The 27,641-nt window shown below is 42.8% G+C and overlaps 1 protein-coding gene across 16 annotated transcripts in view; it reads left to right on the top strand.

Annotated features, from left to right (window-relative positions):
- Positions 1–27,641, top strand: part of RIMBP2 (RIMS binding protein 2) — a 758,298-nt gene that overhangs the window by 580,293 nt on the left and 150,364 nt on the right. For all 16 annotated transcript variants that reach the window (XM_040347437.1, XM_040347489.1, XM_040347429.1 and 13 more), the window contains 3 exons: positions 13,456–13,607; positions 15,481–15,954; positions 26,576–26,725. In XM_040347437.1, the coding sequence (XP_040203371.1) occupies positions 13,456–13,607; positions 15,481–15,954; positions 26,576–26,725 (776 nt within the window). The remainder of the gene's footprint in view (positions 1–13,455; positions 13,608–15,480; positions 15,955–26,575; positions 26,726–27,641) is intronic.

The following is a 27,641-nucleotide window of genomic DNA, read 5'->3' as shown; positions in this document are numbered from 1 at the left end:
CCTAAGATCCGACGGTGTAAGTCACTTACACCTGTCGGATATTAGGGATATCTATGCGTAACTGATTCTCTGAATCAGTCGCATAGATACGACCGGCCGGACTCAGAGATATGACGGCGTATCAGGAGATACGCCGTCGTATCTCTTTCTGAATCCGGCCCACTGACTATAGTCTCTTTAAATGCAAAGGGACTGAACGCACCAGAAAAAAGGCAAATACTGCTTTATGATATGCAACGTATGAAAGCAGACATTGTCCTACTGCAGGAAACACGTTTTAGGGAAACCAACCTGCCGATACTAAAAAATAAATACTAGACATGTGAAAAATTATATTTATTTAGTTACTCCTGAAATTCATTTTTATTTATTTTGTTTCTTTAAAAAATGCATTTGTCCGGAAATCCAAATTAATTAAGGTCGAATCTGTCATTGAAGGCTTATGGTGTCTGTCGAATGTTCTAAGAAGATTCACCGGAGCAGCTAAACGAATTGTACATTTCCGGTCGAATGTTCCCCCTACAAGCTATAGAAGAAGTCTAATGTTGTATGATTAGTAATAATTATATTTATAAATATTATTACTAGTCAACCAACATTGAAATTCTTCTATAGCCTATGGGCCGAGCATTTGACCGGAAATGTACGATTGCGGCATCGTACAATTTAGCTGCTTGTCGAACCTTCTTAGAACTTTCAACAGACACCATAAGCCTTCAATGACAGATTCAATATTTGTATGTTTTTCGCTGCTTCATTGAATCTTCGCCCCCCCTTTTCGAATGGTCTTCCCCAACACTGTCTCTATAATGTCAAATCTTTTCTTTCTATAATGTCAAATCTTTCCTCTCCATGTAGAATAATCTTGGACTAATAGAGTTAAGGTTAGGCACATTCGACCACAGGTTCGATAGACACAGATTGCTATTGTCAGCTTCATGTCGAATCTCCTATCTATATCAAACTGTTGTAGCAACGAAAACGAAAATAAAGCTTTTTTTTATGTTGGATCTTTCGGATTTCGGATTCTGCACGTTCGTTTTCGTTTGTTAAAACGATAACGAAAATACCCCAAATTCAGACGAAAATGCATTTGGACGAAAACGAATGCATATGTCTAATAGATACTACCCCACGGTTTACCACTCCACATACACTGAAGCAAAATCCAGGGGGGTATCCAGTAGGGGTGCGCATCTTCACTGGCCTCACGATTCGATTACGATTATCCTGTCCACGATTCAATTCGTTTCCGCGATGCATCACGATGCATCCAGATTACTCCACGCGTTTTCATCCAAAAAATTCAAGCAGTCAGAATTGTTTTTAATTATCTGGTCTTAAAAAAAATAAACTCTGCATGTAGCAAAGTGGAAACAGCTCCAGGCTGACCCCAAAATACTACAAGAGGGGATCAGAGACTACAGACATGATACAAGAGAGGGTCAGAGACTGCAGACATGATACAAGAGAGGGTCAGAGACTGCAGACATAATACAAGAGGGGATCAGAGACTGCAGACATAATACAAGAGATGGACTGCAGACAATGTCCCCATAACGTCCCCCCAAACGACAATGTATGCCATTCCATAAATTATGGTTTATGTATGTCTAATTGTCTTAGTGATTGATTCACATCACAACTTCATTGATTGTTTTTTTTCTGTTTTATAATTTATGGTTTTGCTCATTACTGCCCCACACATGCAGTGCAAAATCAAAAATCGGACAAAAAAAGGGGATCAATTTCAAATCAATGAAGCTGTGATGTGAATCAATCACTAAGACAATAAGACATACATAAACCATAATTAATGTTGAAATGGCATTGTCATGCTCATTGGTCACTTTAATGTTTTCATAATTTGGCAAATTTGCAGTCCACATAATGGTGCATCAGATATATAATATGTTATATTATTACTAATAGTCAGTGGCGGTTGGTGCTCAAAAATGATTTTTTTTTTGGGGGGGGGGGGGGGCGCAAACAAAAAAAAAACATCAAAAGCCACCACTGTGCCCTTCAAACGCAGCCACTGTGCCCATCAAAGGCAACCGCTGTGACCATCAAACGCAACCGTTGGGCCCATCAAACGCAAACCACTGTGCCCATAAATTGCCACCACTGTGCCATCAAACGCAGCAACTGTACCCATCAATTGCCACCACTGTGCCAAACGCAGCCACTGTGCCCATTTATTGCTGCCACAACTGTGCCCATTTATTTATGCCAGTGTGCCCATTTATTGCTGCCAGTGTGTCCATTTATTGCTGCCAGTGTGTCCATTTATTGCTGCCAGTGGGCCCATCTATTGCTGCCAGTGTGCCCCATTAAATTCTGCCAGTGTGAAATGTACCTGATGATGATGATGACACTCGAGCAGCCTGTGAGTGGAACTGGAGGACAGAGGACAACCGCGGCTGTCTGGCATCTCGGGTCTTCCACAGCAGCTGAGGCAGCCTGTGTGTGCACACTGTACACAGTGTGAGGTGAGCCAAGGAGGAAGGCTCTGGGGAGTTGACTCGGGACCAATCGTTGGGGATAGACACTCACTCCACGTGTCTCGCATTTTGACACGGGCGGCTGGGGATGCTGTCAGCGGGGGGCGGGGAAAAGGCGCGGCTAATGCCCACGGCACGGCTCCTTCCAGTTCATCGAGGGGCGGGAAAAGAGGCGCGGCTAACGCCCAAGACTCCTTTGGCCGCTTTGAGTTTATCGAGGGGCGGGAAAAGAGGCGCGGCTAACGCCCAAGGCTCTTTTGGCCGCTTTGAGTTTATCGAGGGGCGGGAAAAGAGGCGCGGCTAACGCCCAAGACTCTTTTGGCCACTTTGAGTTTATCGGGGGCGGGAAAAAAGGAGCAGCTAACGCCCAGGGCTCCTTCGGCTGTTTTCACTTCTTTGGCAAAGCAAATAGCGGTGTGCGGGTGACGTCATCGTATAATCGATTTTTGCAAGTCGTAGCATCGATGCCGCATCGTGGGTAGTCGAATCGCGGTGCATCAATGCTACGATTAATTTCAACACCCCTAGTATCCAGACTGATCTCAGCTAAGATACCATGGACGCACATAGACACAAAGACTGATGTAGAGGGACGTTTTCTGTTCCTAAAGGGCCATTGGGGGGGTGCAGGTTACCTTTGCAAACCTCTACGCCCCAAATGACCACCAAGATAGGTTTCTAAAACGGCACCTGAAACAACTGACGCACTATACAGAGGGACAACTTATCATTGGAGGAAACCTTAACATTCCCCTGATGCCGACGGAGGACACCTCCTCTGGAATGTCCTCGACTTTGTGGGAGGTACACAACGCATCCCCACATCACTACATACTGCACAACTGATTGATGCCTGGTGGCTCTTTCACCCCGGGGAGAGGGACTATACATTCTTCTCCAGACCACACCAGAGTTGTACTCATGTATTGATTACTTTCTGGTCCCTCACAGGCACTTACAAGCAACTAAGGACACCACAATAGAGTTAATTACATGGTCAGACATGCCCCAATTACACTATGGTACGCCATATCAGACATACATAAAACGCAATGACAGCCCTGGAGCCTGAACGAGAGTTTGCTGCACAACCCAGGGGTCCTAACGGACATAGTAAGAGAAATAGGACACTACTTTGACTCTAATTGTACCCCTGACAGTAAACCGGAGGTAGTATGGGAAGCCCATAAAGCTGTGATCCGTGGGGTACTCATCAAACATGGCCCCCGCCTAAAAAGTAGCTGAACTACTGAACCTAGAGACACAACACAAGCAGACCCCTTCCGGACGCTTAAGTCCCAAACTCGACATTCCCCGCAAACGGGTCACTGACGTCTTGCATTTCAAAGCCAAAGCTGCACTTCAAGTTTGTAGGAAGAATGTATATGAGTCGGGTAACAAGTGTGGGAGATTACTAGCTCACAAACACAGAATCTGGCATCCTATATACCGCATATATTTTCCCCCAGAGGACAGAAACTGTCCTTACCCCAACATATTTTACAGGAATTTAGATCCTTCTATCATACCCTATATAACCTGTCCAGACCACCACTAACCCAAGAACTTTAACCACTTTAGCCCCAGACCATTTTGCTGGTCAAAGACCAGGGCACTTCTTGCGATTCGACACTGCGACGCTTTAACTGACAATTGCGCGGCCATGCGATGTGGTTCCCAAACAAAATTGTAGTCCTTTTTTCCCCGCAAATAGAGCTTTCTTTTGGTGGTATTTGATCACCTCTGCGGTTTATAATTTTTTTCTCTATAAACACAATATTTTTTGACTTTTTGCTATAATAAATATCCCCCAAAAAATATAAAAAAACGTTTTTCTTCCTCAGGTTAGGCCGATACGTATTCTTCTACATATTTTTGGTAAACAAAATCACAATAAGCGTTTATTGATCAGTTTGCGCAAAAGTCATAGCGTCTACAAAATAGGGGATAGTTGTATGTCATTTTTATTAATATTTTTTTTTTAACTAGTAATGGCAGCGATTTTTATCGTGACTGCGACATTATGGTGGACACATCGGACACTTTTGACAAATTTTTGGGACCATTGTTATTTTTATAGCGGTCAGTGCTATAATAATGCACTGATTACTGTGAGAATGACACTGGCAGTGAAGGAGTTAACCACTAGGTGATGCTGTAGGGGTTAAGTGTGTCCTAGTGAGTGAGTCTTACTGTAGGGGGGATGGGCTACATGTGACAAGACGATGATCACCGCTTCCGATTACAGGAAGCGGTGATCACTGTCATTGTCACTAGGCAGAGCGGGGAGATGCTTGTTTACATCAGCATCTCCCCGTTCTTCCTCACCATGAGACGATCGCGGGTATCCCCGCAACGATAAAATCAACGGTACACCAGGTCGGGCTCACGGAGCTTGCGGCGCGCGCGCCCATAATGCCACGATCTTAAATGGGGCATATGGATATATGCCCTTCTGCCTGGCCGTGCTATCCTCCCGACGTATATAGTCATGCGCTGGTCGGCAAGCAGTTAATCTGCACTGAGCACTGCCAAATCGGGTAAAGCACCAGCCCCGGATGGGCTTACCACTACCTATTACAAGACCCTTCACCCTTCCCTAGGCAATCATCTGGTGACCCTTTTCAAAAGACTTGGCTCGGGGACGAGCTACACGATTCTACGCTGCAAGCGCAGAAATCTGTGATCCGAAAAGAAGGGAAGGACCCAGCCCAATGCAGTAGCTATCGCCCAATCTCACTACTAAACACTGGGCTTAAACTATTCACCAAAATCATAGCATCCAGAGTACAACACCTACCCAGCCTAATACACCTGGACCAAGTTGGATTTGTGCCAACAGAGAAAACAGGGATAACACCACTAAAGTCCTAAATTTACTACACATAGTCAATACTACTAAGACGACATGCGTATTCATTGGCACGGAAGGCGTTTGACCGGGTGAGCTGGCAATTCATGTTTTTAACCTTAAAACATATAGTAATAGGCAAAACGATGCTAAATTGGATATCAGTGGCATAATCAAACCCGACGGCTAAAGTCAGAGCGAACGGGGTAATATCAGACTCGTTCCCAATCACCAACGGACCAGACAGGTATGCCCTCTTTCGCTCCTCCTTTTTGCGCTGTCTTTAGAACCCTTCTTGTGTCCTATTAGATTAAACCCTGATATTTCCGGAATAGAAGCTGACAAAACACAGCATAAGGTCTCTGCTTATGCTGACGATTTGATGTTCTCGCTATCAAAACTATCTTCCCTCCCTGACCTAATGCGCGAATTTGACGCTCACGGGAAACTGTCCAATTTAAGAATTAATTTTAACAAATCAGAGGAGATCGGAATAGGAATATCACAATCACAGATTACCCATCTTCAAGCCGCTTCAATTTGTAATGGACAGACACGGCCCTGACATATTTAGGTACACGCATCCCCTCAAAATTCTCCCAGCTATATAAACTCAACTTCCCACCCCTTCTCAAAACTGTCCAAAAATTACTTACTCAATAAGCCAGCGGCCTACACTCTGTCATGAATATGCATCAAGTCTGTCTGCTTACCTGATCTCCATGTGTTCATTAGAGGCTGACCCTGTTCTGGTTTCCCTTTTTATCACTTCCTCTTCCTGTATGGCTCCACCCTAGTCCATCCCAGGAAGCCTATATTAACCGTTGCTCTTCAGGTCTGCAGGGCTGTTCAACAGTGTTCCTATGCTTAGTTCCTGTCTGCAGTGTAGTTGCTAGTTCCTGTTTGCAGAGTGCTTCATTCATCTTCCGTGTACCGTTTGGCTTGTTCCTGACTTCCTTGTCTGCCTGTGCCCCTGACTATTTGCATGTCCCACGGTTATCCTTGTCTGCCTGTAGCCCTGACCTCGGCTTGCCCATCACCACTGTTTGTCCTGCTGACTGCTTTCCCTTTCTCCCTGCGGAGTGTGACTTAAGGAATCCCGGGAATGCGACCTGGACCCAGTTGCGGCCAAGACCATCCTTACCATCAAAGGCTCTGGTGAATACAAAACTGGGTCTTAGACTCCGCGCCCTGGGTGATCTTGGGTTACGCTTCCTCCCTGCCAGCAGTAGTCGGCTATAGGGTTCACTTCCCTGTGGTGCATCCCTGACCCCTACGGGGTGCACTTGTCACCTGGCCACAGGTGACCTGACAGTTTGAACAGCCATGAATCCGGCCGACGTGCCGCTCCCCGCAGATGATCCATTACAGTTCATTGTTCACAGACTCGAGACGCATGAAGCTAATCAGGATCAGGTGATGCGTTTCCTTCAGGATCTGGCTTCCCGCTTTGATCAGCTTCAGACCTCACTGGGAACCCCGAATCCGCAACCCCAAGTACAACCAGCAGCTGCACCTGTTGCACCAGTCGCAGAGTCGCGTTCACTGAAGCTATCACCTCCAATCCGTTTTTCTGGAGACTCCAAAGCCTGCAGGGGATTCCTTAGCCAATGCACTATTCATTTTGAGCTCCTGCCCCAGTACTTCTTGTCTGATCGGGCCAAGATAGCCTATATCATTTCCCTCCTCTCTGGGGAAGCGTTAGCCTGGGCTGCCCCTCTGTGGGAATTGAATGATCCAGTGGTTTCTAGCCTGCCTGTTTTCTTGAAACTTTTTCGGAATATCTTTGAAGAACCGGCTCGTGTCTCTTCAGCAGCTAGCGCCCTTTTACGTCTCCGCCAAGAATCCCGTTCAGTGGGACAATATGCTCTTCAGTTCCGTATCCACTCAGCTGAACTGAGCTGGAACAATGAGGCCTTAGTCGCAACCTTTTTGCATGGCCTATCTGATAGTGAATGAATGAATGAATGAAAAATTTATATAGCGCGGCACATGCGAACTGAATCGCTTCTGGGCGCTAGTTGTTTGTGTCTCATGCCTTCAGAACAGCAGGGTTTTGATCTGCCTTCTGAAAGACAGGTGGTTTTGCTCCAACCGAATGCTGGTTGGTAAAGCATTCCAAAGCCTGGGGCCCTGGAAAGCAAACCTTCTTTCTTTCAACCTAGTGTGAAGGATGAACTAGCAGGAAGAACCATCCCCACTGATCTGGATGGAGTGATCTCCTTGTGTAATCAGATCGATATTCGCTTTCAGGAAAGGACCCTAGAAAAGCGACGCCAACATCCCTTGGCCCTTAGTCAGCCTGAGCTCCCCTCTCTTCGACCCGTGGAGCATCCCTTGCCAACTGAGGAACCCATGCAGCTGGGTCGGACCAGGCTATCCCCTGAGGAACGTGCCAGAACTCTAGGCCTGTGTCTATACTGTGGGGGCAAAAGTCATTTTCGTGACACTTGCCCTCTTTGCCCCGAGAAACGCTCGGGTTCAATACATCTGGAAGGTGGAGTATTGGATCCAGAAATATCTCCTTCACCTTCTCGTCTTTTTCTTCCTGTGTCCCTTCATTTTGGTGCTTCTTCTCATTCGGTCTCGGCATATCTGGATTCCGGAGCCGCTGGCAATTTCATGGACTGGGAAATCGCATCGTCCATGAGACTTACCCTTTTGCCCCTCACCACACCATTGGTGGTCTCGGCGATTGATGGCACTGTTCTCCCGGGGGGTCCTATTCGCTTCCAGACAGTCCCTGTTAAGATGTCGATAGGCACACTTCACCAGGAGTGGATATCCTTCCTTGTTCTACCTAAGGCCTCAGCTCCTATCGTTTTGGGTCTTCCTTGGTTAAGACTCCATTCTCCTCACATTGACTGGACTGCCGGACAGATCCTGGCTTGGGGTCCCTCCTGTTCCACGTCTTGCCTACCCAAGGTTGCCCCAAAAGAGAAACTTCCTGTTGCCACCATTCCAGTAACTTTTGCTCGTCCTAACACATGTAGTGGTGTCCGGAATGTGTCCTGCAATAGTCAGGCTGATGCACTTTCTAGCCAATGTAGCACTCTGGATGAGGAGCCTGTCTGTGAACCTGAGCCGATCATTCACTCCAGTTTACCGTTGTCTGTCCCTAAAACGCACAGCCAGGCTAACTTGTCTGCGAGTTCTGCAGTCACTACGCCTTGTAATGCGATTCGGGTAATCACTACACCTGACTATGCTATTTCGGCCTCTGCATCAGCTATGCCAGGTCAGCCCATGCCCAGTGAGCCTCCTACCTTTTCTTGTTCAGGCCCTCCTGCAACCTGTCTAAGGGGCTCAATCCATCCTTTGGATAGATTGCCTCATTCGGCCAAATGGGGTTTTCTACCTTGTTTTCAGGGCTCTCTGCATTCTGCTGGTTTCCCTGCTATCCAGCTTGACTCCTGTGCCCTGTCACCTTCTAACCAACCTGACTTCAGGGTTCCTCTGACCTCTGCCCAGTCTGATGGTCCTGTGCTTAATTCCCAGTTCATCTTTAAGGGTCTGCTTGATCCTCCTCAGATTCCTGTTGACCCTCTCATGCCCTTACTTATTCCTAAAAGGCCTTTGGTCCTCAATAAATCCTCTCCTCCTGTCCCTACTTCGGTTCTGGTCAATGAGGATACTCAAGTTCTGGATTCTCGTCTCTGCAGAGGCATTCTTCACTACCTTGTGCTTTGGAGAGGATTTGGTCCTGAGGAGGCGTCTTGGATCTCTGCATCTGAGATCTTTGCGCCCCATTTGTTGAGGAGGTTTCTTCTGGGATTCCCCTTTAGCCCTGGCTCCAGGCTGGGGAGGGGAGGGGCCTTAAGAGGGAGGGTACTGTCATGAATATGCATCAAGTCTGTCTGCTTACCTGATCTCCATGTGTTCATTAGAGGCTGACCCTGTTCTGGTTTCCCTTTTTATCACTTCCTCTTCCTGTATGGCTCCACCCTAGTCCATCCCAGGAAGCCTATATTAACCGTTGCTCTTCAGGTCTGCAGGGCTGTTCAACAGTGTTCCTATGCTTAGTTCCTGTCTGCAGTGTAGTTGCTAGTTCCTGTTTGCAGAGTGCTTCATTCATCTTCCGTGTACCGTTTGGCTTGTTCCTGACTTCCTTGTCTGCCTGTGCCCCTGACTATTTGCATGTCCCACGGTTATCCTTGTCTGCCTGTAGCCCTGACCTCGGCTTGCCCATCACCACTGTTTGTCCTGCTGACTGCTTTCCCTTTCTCCCTGCGGAGTGTGACTTAAGGAATCCCGGGAACGCGACCTGGACCCAGTTGCGGCCAAGACCATCCTTACCATCAAAGGCTCTGGTCAATACAAAACTGGGTCTTAGACTCCACGCCCTGGGTGATCTTGGGTTACGCTTCCTCCCTGCCAGCAGTAGTCGGCTATAGGGTTCACTTCCCTGTGGTGCATCCCTGACCCCTACGGGGTGCACTTGTCACCTGGCCACAGGTGACCTGACACACTCTTGGTTCGGCTGTTCTAACATTCTCAAAATGACAATATCGCCCAAATTTCCCTACAAGCTCTTCCTATACATATACCTGCGAAGTACACTAAGCATTCAGAACATTCCTATGGGCAGGGAAAAAACCCAGACTACACAAGAAGATACTCTCCCTCCCAAAACAGTATGGGGGATTAGCAATGCCGGACATCCGCACTTACTACCACGCAATAGATTTAAGCAGACTTATTGACTGGTGCCGACACAGAGAAACCAAACTCTGGCCACGACTGGAATAAGCTCAAAGCGAAACCCCCTTACAAAGAGCTACTTGGTGCCACGCAGCATTGCCACCGGGTGTCAAACACCAACCACTAATAGGTAACACCATCAAAGTCTGCGCACAGCTGTTATCTCAGACCCACTTTTCCTCCTGCAACTCAACAATGCGTCCCATACTAGGCGACCCCCAATTCAAACCGGGTATGCGAGACATGAAGTTTCGTGCTCTGAGAGAGTCGGGACTATATCAAGCCTCCCATTTTAGTGACGCGGGACGTTTGTGGAACTCTCTGACCCTGCTGGCCAGTACCGGCTAGTCTTCCTGAAAGCTCTCCAGCTCTGCCACTTCTTCTACACCATGACACCTTCGAATGCTACAAATCAACCCCTCGCGACTTTGGAACAGTGCTGTACAGACACAGGTATACTGCCACATACACTATCCCTTACATACAACATGTTGATCACACCAACAGAGGATTATCAACTTCCAAGCCTCAACAAATGGGAACGAGATGTGAATTGCCATTTTACCACCAAAAAAAACAACATATGCTCACATTCATCCTTACACGTTGGTATAGAACCCCAGCTTTATAAAACAAACTCTTCCCGACAACGCCAGATCTTTGTTGGCGCTGCCAAACGCAAAAAGGTACCCTGGTACATATCTTCTGGTCATGCCCCCGGATCTGGGGCTTCTGGAGAGAGGTCAGATGGATAGCACAAAATTTACAGATCGTACAGTCCCAGATGACCCAGCATACTTTCTCCTACATGCAAATGACACCTCTGAACGCATCTACAAAAAGTCAGTCATTCGCCATTTCCTAGATGCAGCCAAAGCCTGTATCCCACTTAACTGAAAATCAACATACCCGACGACCATTGACTTATGGCTCCAAAAAATAGATGACATTAACAAAATGGAAGACCTCATCCTTACAAGCCAAGACAGACAAGAGGCTTACTCCAAGACTTGGCAATTATGGAATATCTTTAAATATTCAGAGGAGTGGCAAGCCCTCAGAGGAGGTGATCCATTGACCTGAAACCTTAGAATTTAACGACATGGTTTCCTTTCACCAGGTGATGCCTATAAGATAATATAATTTGTATCTCCTGCACTCATTGAGTGGGTGCATGAGTCCGTGTTCGTGAGCCCCTCCTCCTTTTCCTCTCAGTACAACCCCTACTTTTTCTTTCTATTCCTCTTTACTTTAGGGCACTGCCCGAGTTCCACTTTTTTATTTCTCTATTCTTTCTTTAGTTAATTGGAAATAGAAAGGGAATTGGGCCCGCAGAGCCATGGTAACCTTGCTTACCACAATCAGGAATGGGTGATGTCCCTATGGATATGGGGACCCACATCAGGAACCTATGGGTATAGCCTTATAGATAGACTTAATCAAGTACACCAACCACCTATTATGTCTTCCAACATAGGTCTAGGAGTATACTACATCATTCGCTCCACTATGCTGTATCCTATATTATTTTTATCTGTATTTGTATTACTACTATTTTGATTGTATTGTTGTTGTGGTAAATAAAAATAAAAAAAAACATTTTTTTTCATTCCCTTGTTCCTGATATTTTTTCCATTCTCCTTCTGTTTCCCTCTTTTACTTGCTCTTTCTGTTATCACTTCCACACTGTGGGAGTTTTCCTCTGCCCCTGACAGTGACTGTGTATGGACAGCATGTGGAGGCAGAGCGGCCTGACGTCATGGGGTCCCCAGTGACTAGTTGATGGGCTGTGCATGCACGACCTTTGATTACGGCATTATTGGATTAGGTGGGTTGCCTGGCAACCCTCAACGCTTGTCACAATGTCTTCTCAACCCAGATCGAGCGCTTCTGGCAGATGTGCCCGATAGAGCCACAAAAGGAGGTCAGTACTATTGTGGCTAAAGCTGACAACAAAGTATAGCCTGGTATACAGGTCAGTGTCAATGACAGTATGCAATCCAGCTTTATACTATACTTTAAACTACACAATACTGTGTGATATCTGTAGGCAATTACTGTCTTTTTGGCGGGACGGATGACGTCATACCTATCCAGGGACGGGCAGTGCTTTACTCTTTGCATCTTTTTGATTAATGGATGTTTATTTAAATATGTTGCACTGGTAATCTAAACTTATCACATGCCTGACAAAGGGGTCCTGCGTGACTCCGAAACAGTGCACTTTCTTGCTTTTGATTTGATCATGCTGAAATAAAAACTCTTTGAACTAAAGATCTGAGGTGTGGTGGCAAATATATTCTTTGAGATCCTTAAATCAGACTACAGTGTAATCTGCAGAGAAATGTAATAAATTCTGGATCACAAAACTGATTGATCAGAAATACAGTAATGCTGCGTACACACGATAGGTTACTCTGATGAAAACGGTCTGATGGACCGTTTTCATCAGACCAAACCGATGGTGTGTGGGCCCCATCGCTTATTTATCCATAGGTTAAAAAAATAGGAACTTGTTTTAAAATTATCTGATGGAAAAAAAAACTATAGAAAAAAACGATCGTCTGTAGATACGTCCATCGGTTAAAAATCCATGCATGCTCAGAATCAAGTCGACGCATGCTTGGAAGCATTGAACTTCATTTTTTTCAGCACGTTGTTGTGTTTTACGTCAACGCGTTCTTACACAATCGTTTTTTTAACTAATGGTGTGTAGGCACGACTGATCATCAGTCAGCTTCATCGGATAACTGATGGAAAAATCCATCAGACCGTTTTCATCAGACTAACCTATCGTGTGTACAGGGCATTAGTAATAAAGCTGGGTATACACTAGTAGAATTTTGTTCAAATGTTTTTGTTTTAAAAATGTTCACTAGTTTTTCAACTCAGTGAGGTCAAATCAACATTTGTTTTTGATTGCAGTGACGAAAAAGTTTGAAGGAGCAGGATGGAAACTTTTTCTCAATGAATGGGTTTTTCACATTGTATACGGCTTTTGTTATAGCCCAATTACTTGAAAATCAAATACTTAAAGCAAACAACATTTTTAACTGCTTTCGAACATTCGTCAAGGTGTTGAGTGTACAGAGACTTTTCAACAAATTTTCGTATTAAAAATCTACTAATGTATAGCCTGCTTTAAATGTTTATATATGTTTATTTCTGCTGTTTGTGTTTAGTTGTTTGCCTGGGGTTTAGTTTTAATTAAGCATAGATATCAAGCATCAAAAATTTCTGAGGGGCCATTGTTTCATTTTGCTCTCTTTCTTAAAAAAGAGCTGATGTACATTATCGTGGCCAAAGGTATGTTAACATCCTCTGTATTGAGTTCAGATACACAAGAGCAGATTCATAACCTTTTTTTATTTCACTAAAAGATGTTTCATTTAATGACAGGTCCCCCTGTTCCACCTGAAGATGTTTCTGTGCATCCTGGGCCTACATCAGTTACGCTGCTAGTTACATGGAGACCACCAGTGCTATCACCAACAGGCACCTCCAATGGAGCCAGTGTCACTGGATTTTCTGTGTATGCAAGGGGACAAAAGGTAGGCTACTTTGTAAGAAATCTTTGCTTTTACAGTTTTGCTTTCATGTATTACAAGATGTTACATGTATAGGCAGAACAATGTGGGCAAGACAGAACTGGCAAATGTCATTGAGTTATAGTTTGATGTTGCATTTGCCTTACATGGCCAGTGTTATAGTCTTTATCCAACCCTTGCCTTTGTTCAGTGTATATAAGAAGCTAATATAAGTAATAAATGCTGAAAACAGATAAGCCCTGTTATCGTATCTATATGTGAAGCAGTAATACAGCCAGTTTCAGATTCTAGAAATCCATTACACCTGCTGCCCACCAGTCACCACATACCTCCTTATCAGAGTATTCCTATAGTCTTTTATATGTATATATATATATATATATATATATATATATATATATATATACACATATACAACAGAAAACCCAGATAACCAAAACCATTAGAGATGCATTAATCAAGTTTTATACTCTATATCTCAGTGATGCAATGATCCTATACATAGGAGCCATATTATATGATGTATTCAGATCTGAATTATTGAGCCATCTCTGAACCAATTTGCTCATCCCAAAGTTTATATTTACAAAACCTTTTAAAGAAAATCTTTCATACATAAAACAGGACAAAAGTGTTGTAGACAAGATAAAATTAACACAGAACAGATAGTATGGTTTAAATCCTTGCTGCCATAGCAGTAATTAGAAGACTTGGTCGTTTTGACACTTTTATTTAGCCACATAGAAGCTCTTTTATTTGTGGAGCACTTGCAATTGCAAGGTGTGTGAAAGCTACAGACAGGTGTTTAGCAAGGCTGCATCCAGATTGATATTTTTAATTACTGTAGCATAAAACTTATTAAGAGAAAAGCCAATCCTGTTCAGGTTAGTGTTGTACACTACAATAGTTGTACTTCATGGCAGATTGTACTTCATGGCAGATTTTTCCACCGGCTACCAGTATAATGGGCCCTTCTCCACTGACCACCAATGTAAGGAGCAGTCTTCCACTGACCACCAGTGTAATGGGGTCAGTGTAATGTCCACTGACGTTCTATGTAAGGGGGCCCTTCTCCCACTTACTACCAATTTAACTGAGCACTTAATTGACTGCACTTTTCTTGGTGGCAGATAGCCATAAAGTGGAGTTCCAGTCCATCAATTTGACTCCACTCTAACTTGATCCACTTTATATGCAATCTTTAGATAGTGTTATTTATGTAGTCCTTTTTATTTATGTTTGAATTGAATAACCTGGATCTCGGAAGCTGGCAGAGTCCATCTCCATTGTGGGCATCTGAAGCCCTCTTCTATCTATTTCCGGGAATCGGTGCAACTGGCTACCCAGCATGCATCTCCCAATCTTGGGCCTGCCCAGTAATGCTACTGCATGGTGCATGGTGCTCCTTCCTCCTTCCTCCTGACACGTTACCATAGTGGCGTCTGCGGTTTTTCCTGTCAATCATCGCAAGATTTCATCACTAGGCAATTTGGGATATATGACACCGCTATCCCAGGAGCCCTTGCGAATTGCCTAGTGATGTAATTGCTTAGGCGGGGACTGCTGGAAGTGCAGGAGAAAGAAGACAAAGGTATTTCCTTTAAAAAAAAAGAATTTCCATTGTGAAAAAGATGCTCACAAGGGATACCATAGAATAAAAATATAAAAAATGGGTGAAACTCTGCTTTAAAAAATAAGGGGCACCAGTTATTCATGTCTCATTCAAATAGCAAGGCATATTAACAATGTGTTTTGTAATTGTATGAAAATGTGCACAAATAATGAGAAGAGGGTGATGGCAAATACAGTAGTAGGTAGTCAAAAATAATTTACTGTTTCTCAGTCTACTTCTTTCATTTTGTATGTGTAAATGCAGGTGGCGGAAGTGGTGTTCCCTGCTGCAGAAAACATTGTGGTGGATCTCTTAAAATTACTTAATCTAGATGCCAAGGAAGTTACAGTAAGAACCTTGTCAACACAAGGGGAATCCAATGACTCCCATATTGCTTATATTCCACCTGAACTACTGGTGCCTCCAACACTTCAACAACACACAAGGACTATGCCCAAATGCAAGCCATTATCAAGTGCTGGTGTACCAGATACCAAAGATGAACATATATGTCCTCACGGGAAAGTGGATGAATCTTGGGAACACCATCATTCAGTATCCTCAATGCATGGACATACCTTGGAACCTCCAACATCAAATTTTTACAGTTCAGGTCATGGTAGAAGGTCACCTTCCCCACAAAGAATTCTACCGCAACCACAAGGTGCACCCATATCAAATACAATGGCCAAAGCAATGGCAAGAGAAGCAGCACAACGAGTTGCAGAGAGTAACAGGGTAATGTATGCACAATTTAAAATATGTATTTCAATGACAATTTATTTGTCAAGTTGGTGTTTTAGTGTGTAAAGCTAAATTTACTGTTGAAACACAATTATATAAATGGCTCTTACTACTTTGTGTTACTTTTTCATCTAGTATCTTTCTCACTAGTGGTGCTTGGTAAAAATAGGCAAATACAATTTGCAATATTGGAAAGATATTTCTCATGGGACTTTGTTGCAGCAATAGAAATCATACAATTAGAGTATATGTATAAAAAATAGAAAATCTTTATTATATAATGAATTAAAAGTTGGCTAGTCTATACAATTGACGCCCCACTCTGTAAAACATTCCTACTAAACACACAAGAAGCAGGAATATATTTTAGTTAAAACAAATGACATATCCACCAAATCAACTCTTGTATTTTAACTAAAATATATTCCTGCTTCTTGTGTGTTTAGTAGCAATGTTTTACAGAGTGGGACGTGAATTTGTATAGACCAGCCAACTTTTAATTCATTATCTAATAAAGATTTATTTTTTTATACATTTATTAATTGTGTGATTTATGCTGCTACAAAGTCCCATGGAAGATATATTTCCAATAGTTCACTAGGAATGGAGCAGCCACTTTCCCATGATATAATTGTTAATCTTTGATACAATTTACATTGTTTCAGTGATAATCACGAAAACCATAGAAAGGTCTGCAGTTGAACATAACATTATTCTATAGCCAACCTGAGGTTTTGGCTGCAGACCCTGGAAATTTGTAATCCTTATTATTCAGCAAATAGCAATTTGCAACCACAAATGCAAAAAGTGAAAAGGAAAAGTAAGGAATAATATTTAAGCAAGGAATGCATTTTAAGCACACAGGGGCCCGCATACACAGGCATTTATTTTAATGAAAAATTCTTTCTTTCTATGAAAGTAAGTGAGAATGCAAAAGCAGCTTAGACAGGTGGAATTTAGATCAGGAGCAACTGAAAAGAAACTCAGAAGTTTCTGATGTCAAATGCAAGCTGAATGAGCCTGGAAGCAATGCATTCTACACACGCGCTTGAATAGGCCCTTGAACATAAAACAGTTAGAAAAAAAAAAAAAATGTCCACCAAAGGCCACGTACACACGACCATTTTTAATGTCCTAGGAAAAACGAAGTCTTTTCCAGACATGATTCTTGTCAAGCCTGCCTTGCATACACACGATCGTGGAAAAAAAATGCTTGAGCAAAGCGCGGTGACGTACAACACGTACAACGGCACTATAAAGGGGAAGTTCCATTCAGGTGGTGTCACCCTTTGGGCTGCTTTTGCTGATTTCGTGTTAGTAAAAGTTTCGTTAGAGACGATTCACGCTTTTCAGTCTTCGTGCTTTTCAGTCTGTTACAGCGTGACAAATGTGCTTTCTCCATTACAAATGCTAGTTTTACCAGAACGAGTGCTCCCGTCTCATAACTTGCTTCTGAGCATGTGCGTTTTTTTCACGTTGTTAAAGCCTACACATGACCGTTTTTCACGACGTGAAAAACGGCGAGAAAATTTAGAGCATGTTCTAAATTTTTAATGCCCATTTTTCACGTCGAGAAAAATGCTCTGGAACCTACACACGATCGTTTTTAATGACCATTTTAAAAAATTGCATTTTCTTCACATCATGAAAAACCGTTGTGTGTACGCCGCATAAGTCTTGGTATAGATATGTAAAAAATATATTTGAATTATCTTTTTGGGAAATACATGTTGCACTTTAATTGACTGTAACCAGATGTAATGACTTAAAGGGAACCTGTACTGAGAGAAACACATTGGCTATCATTGCCTGGTTGTCTCTTTGCAATTGCAATTGTCTTTTATACTTTTTTTGTGTGTTTTGATAGCTGGAAGGAGAATGTATGCACAAATGTTCTGTTCAATATATATATATTTTATTAATTTTCTATTTTTATCTAACTTTTTAAATGAGAGGTGTGCCTTATGTTCTGGGAGGCAACAGAAGACAATGAAAGTGATTGTAAAGGCACACGATTTTTTATCCTAATGTATTCTATGAATTAAGATAAAAAGCTATCTTGCAAACCTAGCCTGTTAGTGGGTCCTGAGGACAGGAGTTGGAAACCACTGCTCTAGATCTAGCGATGTTGCAGTAGTGTCTTGGCTGCCAGCCACCTGGGACTCCCCACTTCATTGGCTGAGACAGCAGCGCAGCACCATTGGCACCTGCTGCTGTCAATTAAAGTCAGTCAGACAATGAGGAGAGAAAATGGGCAAGGGTGGGCCATGGCTCGGCTCCATGCCTGAATAGACACAGGGAGCTGTGGCTTGGTTCTGGTGCCCCCATAGCAAGCTGTTTGCTGTGGGGGCACTCAACAGGAGGGAGGGGCCAGGAGAGCCGAAAAGGGACCCGAGAAGAGGAGGATCTGGACTGCTCTGTGCAAAACCATTAAACAGGGCTGTTAAGTATAACATGTTTGTTATTTTTAACATAAAAAAACAAACAAGACTTTAGTATCATGTTAAATAAAGATTATGTTTTAGAACCAAGGCCAACAGAAAAGGGTTCAGAATACTGCTCATCCAATGGTGTACAGAACCACCCCTCACCCTGGACAACATCTTAAAAGAAAAAGGGATAAAAAGGGGAGGGGAAGGGGTGGGAGTTGGAAGAAGAGATCAGGGATGGAAGTAAGGACTAGCGGGAAAAGAGAGTAGGAAAGGGGGTCGAAAAAGTGGAAGTTCTCAGCACCCAGGGGACCCACTTCTCCTCGCTCTCATAGAAGCATAGATCAAAAGAAAGTGGGATGTAGGATTCGATCCATGGTTCTCATATCTTACAAAATTTTATTTTACAAAAATCATCACTTGAGAAACTTAGCGCTTGACTTCAGCAAAATAGATGATTGGAGTACTCCAAGCATGCACTATGGCTCTCTTTTCTTTTTTTTTTTTTTTTTTTTTTCACTTCAGACTCCACCTCATAGAGTGTGCATTTACATGCTCATGTTCTGCGTACCAGCCCATTGCATCTCTATTTAGGTTTTGCATCATTAGTGTCTCTGCTTCTTGTGTAAGTTGTTTTCCCTCTTGTGTTTTTTTGTTTTTTTTTTTATATATATATTATTTTCTTGAATACATATTTAACTTCTTTTGCTAGAAGTATACAAACATTTTTCCCTTAATACTTCACCCCCCTTACCCTTCCCTCCCCCCCCTCCTATCTCACCCAAAACAATCTCCTTATACCTCTACTTCTCTCTGATTTTTCTATGGTGGCCTTAAATATCTTCTCTTAACTTTTCCGCGTAACTCCATGATTTCTTAAAAGTTCTCCAATTTTCCCATTTCATATTTTGTAACATATTGTTGCCCTCTATGTCCTCTTGCAGTTCCTCCATTTTATAAGTTTCTTCAACCGCATCGATCCATTCCCAGATTGATGGGCATTCCACCTCTTGCCAGCCCCTTGGAATTAATCTTTTGGCAGCATTCAGTAGGTGCGGTACTAGCGATTTTTTATAACTTTTGATGCCTTCTTCCCCCCCGTGGAATAAGACAACCCAAGGGTCCATCTTTATCTTTTTCTTTGTAATCTCTTCAACGCAGGCCAATATTTTTTCCCAGTACCTCCTTATCTTAGGGCATCCCCACCACAGGTGCGCCATATTTCCTGGTGAACCGCAGCCCCTCCAGCACTCTCCAGTCTGTCCCTCTTTAAACTTTTTTAATTTGTCTGGTGTCATGTACCATCCGGCTATGCATTTAAAACACATCTCTGCTGTGCGGCTATCCACCGCGGAGGAGTGTGTCAGAGTCAGCATTTTCTCTATTGTGGTCCTATCCCGCTGTGTCCCTAGTTCCCTTTCCCATTTTTTAATGAATGGAGGTATGTTCTGCTCTTCCATCTTCAATAACATCCTATATAGTCCCGAGATAGATCCTCTGGCATTTTTTGTAGAGCATATTTTTTCCAATTCCAATAACTGATCTCCCGACCTCAGTGGGTGTGGAAGGTCTTGGATAAAATGGTTTAGTTGCCGATATCTCCATTCATTAATTTCCAGGAAAAAGTTTTTTAATTTCAACTCCTGTAGTGTTAAAATGTGACCTTCCTTCATTATATCCCTTAATTGTATAGTGTCCTTTTTAATCCAATTTCCCCCCACTTGTGTTTTACCTGGTGCAAAATAATCGTTATTCTTTAGTGATATAAGGGGTGAATTGTACTCCTTCACAATTTTCTTATAAACAGTGTCCCAAACTTTAAGTGCATTTTTAGTTATCTCGTGTGCGTTTTTATCTAATGTCCTAAATTGGGGAGGGTTCCAAATTATCTTATCTAACCTTGCCTGTGATAATTCATTTTCTACACTAACCCACCTTTTTTCTTTGCTAACTCTGGCCCACTCCACCACTCTTGTTAATATCACCGCCTCATAGTATCTCTTGACATCGGGCACCGCTAATCCACCCTTTTTTTTTTGTTGTTTTAGGGTCTGAAGTGCTATCCTGTGTTTCTTATTTCTCCATATGTAATTCATTATTAATTTTCTAAGGGCAGAGAGCAATGTCCCGGGGAGGGCAATGGGGATCATCTGGAATTTATATAAAATTTTTGGTAGAATAACCATTTTGCAGTAATTAATTCGTCCTATCCATGATATTGCTCTGTTTTCCACCCTTTTTGTTTCTGTCTTAATTTCATTTAATAAAGGGATGAAATTTATCGTATACATCTCCCTAGTAGATTTTGCTAGCAGTATCCCTAGGTATTTAAGTTCTTTAACCCAAGCAAATTTGTACTTCGTTTTCAGGAGTTGCTCTTCTATCTTGCGTATGTTTATACTCATGATCTCCGTTTTTGTGATGTTTAATTTAAAGTTTGAAATTTCTCCGTATTCGCTACATAGATTTAGAAGGTTTGGAATTGATGTTTTGGGTTCCATTAAATAGAAGAGGACATCGTCTGCGAAAGCTGCAAGTTTATGTTCTTCCTCTCCTATTTTAACCCCTTTTATTTTTTGAGAGTTTCGGACCCTGGCCAGCAGGGGTTCCAATGAGAGCACGAACAGTAGTGGCGATAGAGGGCACCCTTGCCTTGTACCGTTTCTCATTAAGAAGGTTTGAGAGAGACTTCCATTTATTTTTATTTTGGCCGTGGGGGACCTGTAGAGGGTGCCAATCCACTCCATCATCCTCTGTCCAAACCCCATTTCCTTCAGGGTGAGCAACATAAGTCCCCAGTCCACCCTGTCAAGCGCTTTTTCTGCGTCTATCGACAGGAGTAGACCTGGGGACCCCGTTGCCTTCATTCTCCGGAGGATTAACAGTGTTCTGACCCCATTGTCTCTCCCCTCTCTTCCCTGGACAAAACCCGTCTGATCCGGGTACACCAATTTCGTCATTTCCTGTTTAACTCTCCCGGCCAATACCTTTGCAAACAGTTTTAAATCTGTATTGAGCAGAGATATCGGCCGGTATCCTGAACAATTTCCGATGTCCTTACCTTTCTTAGGGATAACGGTGATAGTTGCCTCTGATGCCTCTTTACTTAGTTCGTACTCCTTTCCAAGCCCATTAAAATACTGGCATAGCCTTGGCAGAAGTATCTCCTTAAATTTTTTGTAATACATTACTGTAAAGCCGTCTGGCCCCGGACTTTTACCTGAGGCAGAACTTGATAGTGCTAATTTATTTTCGTTTTCCGTAATTTGCCTGTCCATCCCCTCTGCGTCTATTTGACTGACTTTTGATAACCCTGCTTCTTCTAAAAATGCTGTGATTTTATTTTCTTTCTCCCCTTTTTGCCAGTTTTTTTGTTCTACTGAGTATAATTTTTCGTAATATAATCTAAATGTTTCAGCAATATCTTTTGTTGTATGCAAGACCTCTCCTTTTTCATTTTTAATTTTATCTATATAATTCCTTGATTTCTTTTTTTGTACCATCCGAGCCAGATGTTTGCTTGTTTTATTTCCCCACCTGTATCTCTCCCTTGCCACCAAGTTAAATTCCCTTCTTGTTTCCCGGTCAATAAGTTCGTTCCGCTTATTAACTAGGTCCAAATATATATCTCGTTGTTTACCAGTTTTCTTATGTGTTAGTTCTAAATTGAAGATCTCATCCACTAATTTTTCCTTTTTACTGTTCATTTCTTTTTTCCTCCTTGCTCCTTCGGAGATTAACACCCCTCTAATCACCGCCTTATGGGCGTCCCATAATGTTGCTGCCGAAATTTCATCTGTCTTATTTATCTTAAAATATTCCTCTAGTTCTTTTTTAACCCTCATTAAACTTTTCTCTTCTATTAGTAGTTTCTCATTTAGTCTCCAATTTAGATAGGTCCTTTGGTTGCCTATAATATTTATGAATATGCTAATTGGGGCATGATCGGAAATCGTCATGGTCTCTATTTTTGTCTCGACCACCGCATCTAACATTCTATGCTCGATGAAAATGTGATCGATCCGGGAGTAGCTCTCATGTACATGAGAGTAAAATGTATAATCTTGTTTGCTTGGGTTAAAGATCCTCCATGTGTCTACTAATTGGCTTCTATGTAGACTACCCTTTACCTTTCTTAATTGCCTTTCTTGAGTTTCTAATGTCTGGTGTGTTTTATCGACCTTTGTGTCCATACAGAAGTTTAGATCTCCTCCCAGTATTATCTTTCCCCTCCTGAAGTCTTTTAATTTCCCCAGAATTCCCAGGAGGTATTTCATCGGGGAGGTATTCGGTGCATATATGTTTACAAGAGTATATTCCTCCTCCTCTAGTTTTCCCCTTAAGAAGAGGAATCTCCCTTCTGGGTCTGTCAATCGGTCTGTTAGCACAAACCTAATCCCCTTAGCTATTCCGATTGCTACCCCTCTGGCCTTTTTAGTAATGGTGTCGCCATAGTACCATATGGGGAAGTCAGGGGAGTATAGCTTTATGTTTGATCCTAATGTAAGATGGGTTTCTTGTAGAAAGGCTATATCTGACCTATACCTCTTTAGTTCCTTTAGTACCTTATCTCTCTTTGATGGACTATTGAGGCCTTTTACGTTATAAGATAGGCATTTAATTACCGGCATCTTGGTTGTTGGTTACGCTTTCTTCTGATTGTTTTGGTGAGATAGGGTATCTTCCCCCCTCCCTCCCCCCCCCCTTCCTCCCCCTCCTCCCCCCCTTCCTCCCCCCTATTGGCCTATTAAAGACCACTGAACCATCTTCCATGTCTTGGTTCAGTTTCGCTCTGGGTGAGGTTGGGAATTTCCCCCACCCCTCCTGTTCTTTCACCAGGAGGGGCGGGGGGAGGTTGGACCCTCTCTTCCCTGTCTCTAGGGGGATCCTCACGGATCCCAAAAGATATTGGCACACAAAAAAAAAGAAAAAGAAGAGAAAAGAGAGCCTCCCAAGGTGCCCCCCGGGAGACAGAGCACATCGCATGACCGAGCAGAGAAACAGAGAAAAAGGGGGGGGGAAGTCCCCCCCCCTGTCTCCGCCCCCCCCCTACTCCCAGCCCGGTAGATCGGGCACCTGCATATCCAATTTCCTACAAAAATCGTCTAACTCCTCGGGGAATCTCAGTGTCGCAGATCTCCCCTCTTTTGTCCCGATTAAACAAGAAGGGAAGCCCCAGTTATATTTGATGTTCAGATCTATCATTTGTTTTAACAACCATCTCCTAGCCAAAGTTTCTGGGGCTACATCCGTAAATATCTGGAGATCTGTTCCTTCAAATGCCATCGGGGGATGTCCTCTCAATCTCTTCCAAATTGCTTCTTTATCTTCATAAAATTGAAACCTTATTATAACATCTCTTATTCGCTCGGCGGCCCCTCTTTTCGGATTTCCTACCCGGTGGACCCTTTCGATCCTGATTGGATTGTCTGCTGTTCTTTCCAATAATGGGTTGAATATCGTCTGAGTTATTGTCCTTAGGTCCTCACCCCTCCTCTCTGGTATAGATCTTATCCTTAGGTTTTGTCTCCGGTTTCTATTTTCCTGATCTTCTAGTTTATAGAGAATGTGTCTCTGCTGTAGTTGGATCCGATCAATCTGATCTTTTAAAAGGTTTGATTCTTGTTCTTGTTTCTCTAATTGTTCCTCTGCTAATTCTATTCTAGATAACATGTGGCCTACATCGGTTCTCAGGTTCTGTATTTCCCCCTTTATCGCATTTTCCAATTTTAACAGCATCTCTGCCATTTCTCTCTTAGAGGGAGACTGTGCGTCTGGACTCTGTTCATCTGCCCTGCTGCTTTCCAATCTACTTCCTAGGGGTCCCTCCTCTCTTAATTCCATAGATGTTTCTCTGGGGTCTTCCTTCTGGGGTCTCTTATCTTCAGCTTTCTTTGCCTTATTTGCTGGTTGTTGCTTAGTCGTTGTCTGAGCTCCGATAACTCGTGGGCTCTCTCCTCTGGTCATGAAAGGTCTTATTGAGCTTGTTGCAGTTATATTGCTTGGAGTGGTAGGGGGACCCCCCTTTGTCGATCTACTTGTCATTCTGCTCATATTGATCCCCCTCCTCCTGATTCTCTTCCCCAGTTTGACCCCTTATTTCCAACAAACTGACCCCGGGGTCGACTTGGCCGGGGTATCAATATGTCTGATCTGTATTTCTAAGGAGTTTCTAAAATTGCCTGTCTGATCCTGTACCGCACAGCCGCAGGATATCCTGAGGGTTTATTTCTCCTCCTTTTTCCCTTTATTTTAAAAAAGGGAGAGCGTTGTTTCCCTCCCTTTCACAAAGCTTTTCCTCTGTTCCTATATTTATAGGCGGTTTTAATTACTACCTGATCAAGTTCTGTACGGGCAGGGTCTGCATGTGCAGAGGTGCAGAGGTACGATCCAACGGGGCTCGCCTATTTACCATTCACAATTGGGGTGTCCAAGAGGGGGGGCCGAATAGCTATCGGTTCTCTTCCCCTTCAGTCCTCCTGTTTTTTCCTCTCTCCTTTCCTTCCCCCTGCTTCTCTTTTCCCTTTTTTCTTAATTTTATTATACCCTCTCTTTCCCTTTTCTACACCAGGGAGCTAGAAAAAGAGCTCCCCGGGGGCATGTAAAGAAGACCTAAGTCACCTAAGTCAGAGAACCTCCAGCAGATCCTGCAGTTCCCTACTATAGGGGGAAGAGAAAAAAAAAAAGGAAGAATCCTTCAATCAGCAGCCACAGTCCCAGAGAGACTGGGCTCTCTTTTCTCCTGGGCAGATGTGCATAACTAGCCTAGCCTAAATTGAGTGCTGGTGCATTCTTAATGCTGGTGATGTTGGAGTGATACAGCATTTGGTAAACTCTAAAACAGAAGCTACACACTTAGGACAATCTTACATATAAGACTGAAAGACACGTCTGCCTGGCACCCCTGAAAGCATTAAGGGGAGTGGATTGCTATTGCATATGATGGCCTCAAAGGAACAAGGTACCAGCACAGGAGGACCTTGTAGTTTGCTTTCACAGCCAGCACAGAAACTTTTAGACTCAGTCAACCACATTCTAGCCAAATCCTTCTCTGGGGTATGAGTTTTTAAGCTTAACTTCCAATTTGATCACATAGGAGGGAAGGACCGTTAGACTCTAGACCAAGACTCAAAACCAATTGCCATCAAAAGCTTGTAGACTTCACCTCCATATCATCCCTAAAATTCGCCACTTTTTAACTCATGAAACCACCAGGCTACTCATTCACTCCCTTATTATCCCTTGCCATGACTATTGCTACTCAGTTTTCATAGGCATACCTCTCTATATGGCTATCCCCTCATCAGTCTGTCATGAATGCTGCTGCCAGACTCAATCTACCTTACCAGCCGCTGCTCAGTGTCTGCCATCCCTATCTGCCAGTTCCTCCACTGGCTTCTGATTGCACAGCAAATTTAATTCAAAATACTAACAACAACATATAAAACCATCCACAATTCTGCTCCAAGCTGCATCACCAATCTTGTCTCCAAATATCATCCAAACCATGCTCTCCGCTCCTCTCAGGACTCCTCCAGAGCCTCTCCCATCCTCTGGAACTCTCTAACTCAATTTGTCTAGCTATCTCCTACACTGGCCACCTTTAGGCGATCCCTAAAAAACAAACTCTTAATGGAAGCTTATCACACCCCCAACAAACAACTGAATTATAACCTTCTGTACCACTTGCCCCACCCTATTAGATTGTATATTTGTTATAGTATGTTATTTTATTTATTTGTTATTTATTAGTAATCTCTTATGAGCAGGGCCCTCTTAACCCTGTTGTATTTTATTGTATTGTAACTGTACTGTCTCCCTTTAGATTATAAAGCACTGCTCAAACTGTTGGTGCTATATAAATACTGAAAAATAATAATAATAGGAGAGGTAAGTCCCAGGGACTTCATTTATTGTATACTTGATCTGACCAGAAACAGCTAGGCACTTGGCATTTTCAGAAGGAAATCAGCAATGAAAGCTCCTGAATTGTTCTCAGCACAGGTTTCCTTTATGTTATTTTTAGGTTTTGTGTATTAATCTGGTAAATATGTAGACATTCTATTACTTTGAAAGAGACACTTTTCAAAAACAATTTCATTCACTGAACACTTATGCAGGAGATAAGGGATGGCTAAGCTGTTGATATTAATGCTTATCTCATATGAGTGTTTTCCCACAATCAGAATGAGAAGAGGAACCTGTTCAGTGAACGGAGCAATGCAATGCAGTACACTAACTCAGATGATGAAGAGGATGGTTATGACTCTCCGCACATTAAAAGAAAAGGGGCTTCTGTAGATGAGTTTCTAAAAGGCTCAGAGCTTGGGAAACAGGTGAGTATAAAATTTGTATAACATTTGAACTGACCCTCCTTAACTACTAATTGTGGTTACTGAAAGCCATTTGTCCTTATTATTAGTTCTTTGTTGCTTTATACTTGCTAGGATTTTGCTTAAGGTACTTTAGAAGTAATAATGCTGTGTCATGTGCTGTTAAGAATATGCATGGATACACTAGAGAACAACTGTAGGATCTCCAGCAGTCAAATCTTTATATCCTGTATACTATAGTGATGTCTTTGAAACATGCACATTTGTTCTTGGGGCATATACATGTGTATACCAGGGTTTACCTAGTTTGCTGTTCTTCGCAGAAGCCCCCCCCCCCCCCCCACAGGTTTTTGAGGCAGCAGGCAATTCCTGCTCGCACAGTTGGAGACACCAAAGAGATACATTACTAAAGACAAATAGGCTGTTGACTTTGCAATTGGAATTTTCCCATAGCTTTGTGAATGAGGTGATGCTCTACTGACTTCCATAATCCAATGATGCTCTAGCAAAAATACTGTTAGTCTTTTTTTTCTTTTTTTTGCTTGCAAGTGATTGGATACTCTTTTGAAAAGTGATTTTTTTCACTGCATTCACTAAGCTAAAAGAAGATGTCTTTTTAATTTTTGATCGTTTGATCAAATATATGGGAGGAATTTTCCCTTAGCTTTGTGAATGAGGTGATGCTCTGCTGACTTCCATTCCAATGATGTTTTTTTTGCTTGAAAGTGATTGGGTTCACTTTGAAAAGTGAAATTTTCACTGCATTCACTAAGCTAAAAGAAGACATCTTTTTAATTTTTAACTTTTAAGCCCGTATACAGGTCAAATATATGGGAGTGTGATATATGTGTTTATTTACTGTTTACTTTTATATGCAGTACAGACCAAAAGTTTGGACACACCTTCTCATTCAAAGAGT

This window comes from Rana temporaria, chromosome 1 (assembly GCF_905171775.1).
Source record: "Rana temporaria chromosome 1, aRanTem1.1, whole genome shotgun sequence".
Lineage (NCBI taxonomy): Eukaryota > Metazoa > Chordata > Amphibia > Anura > Ranidae > Rana > Rana temporaria.
Note: the sequence above shows the minus strand (reverse complement) of the source record. Positions and strands in the feature narration are given on the sequence as shown.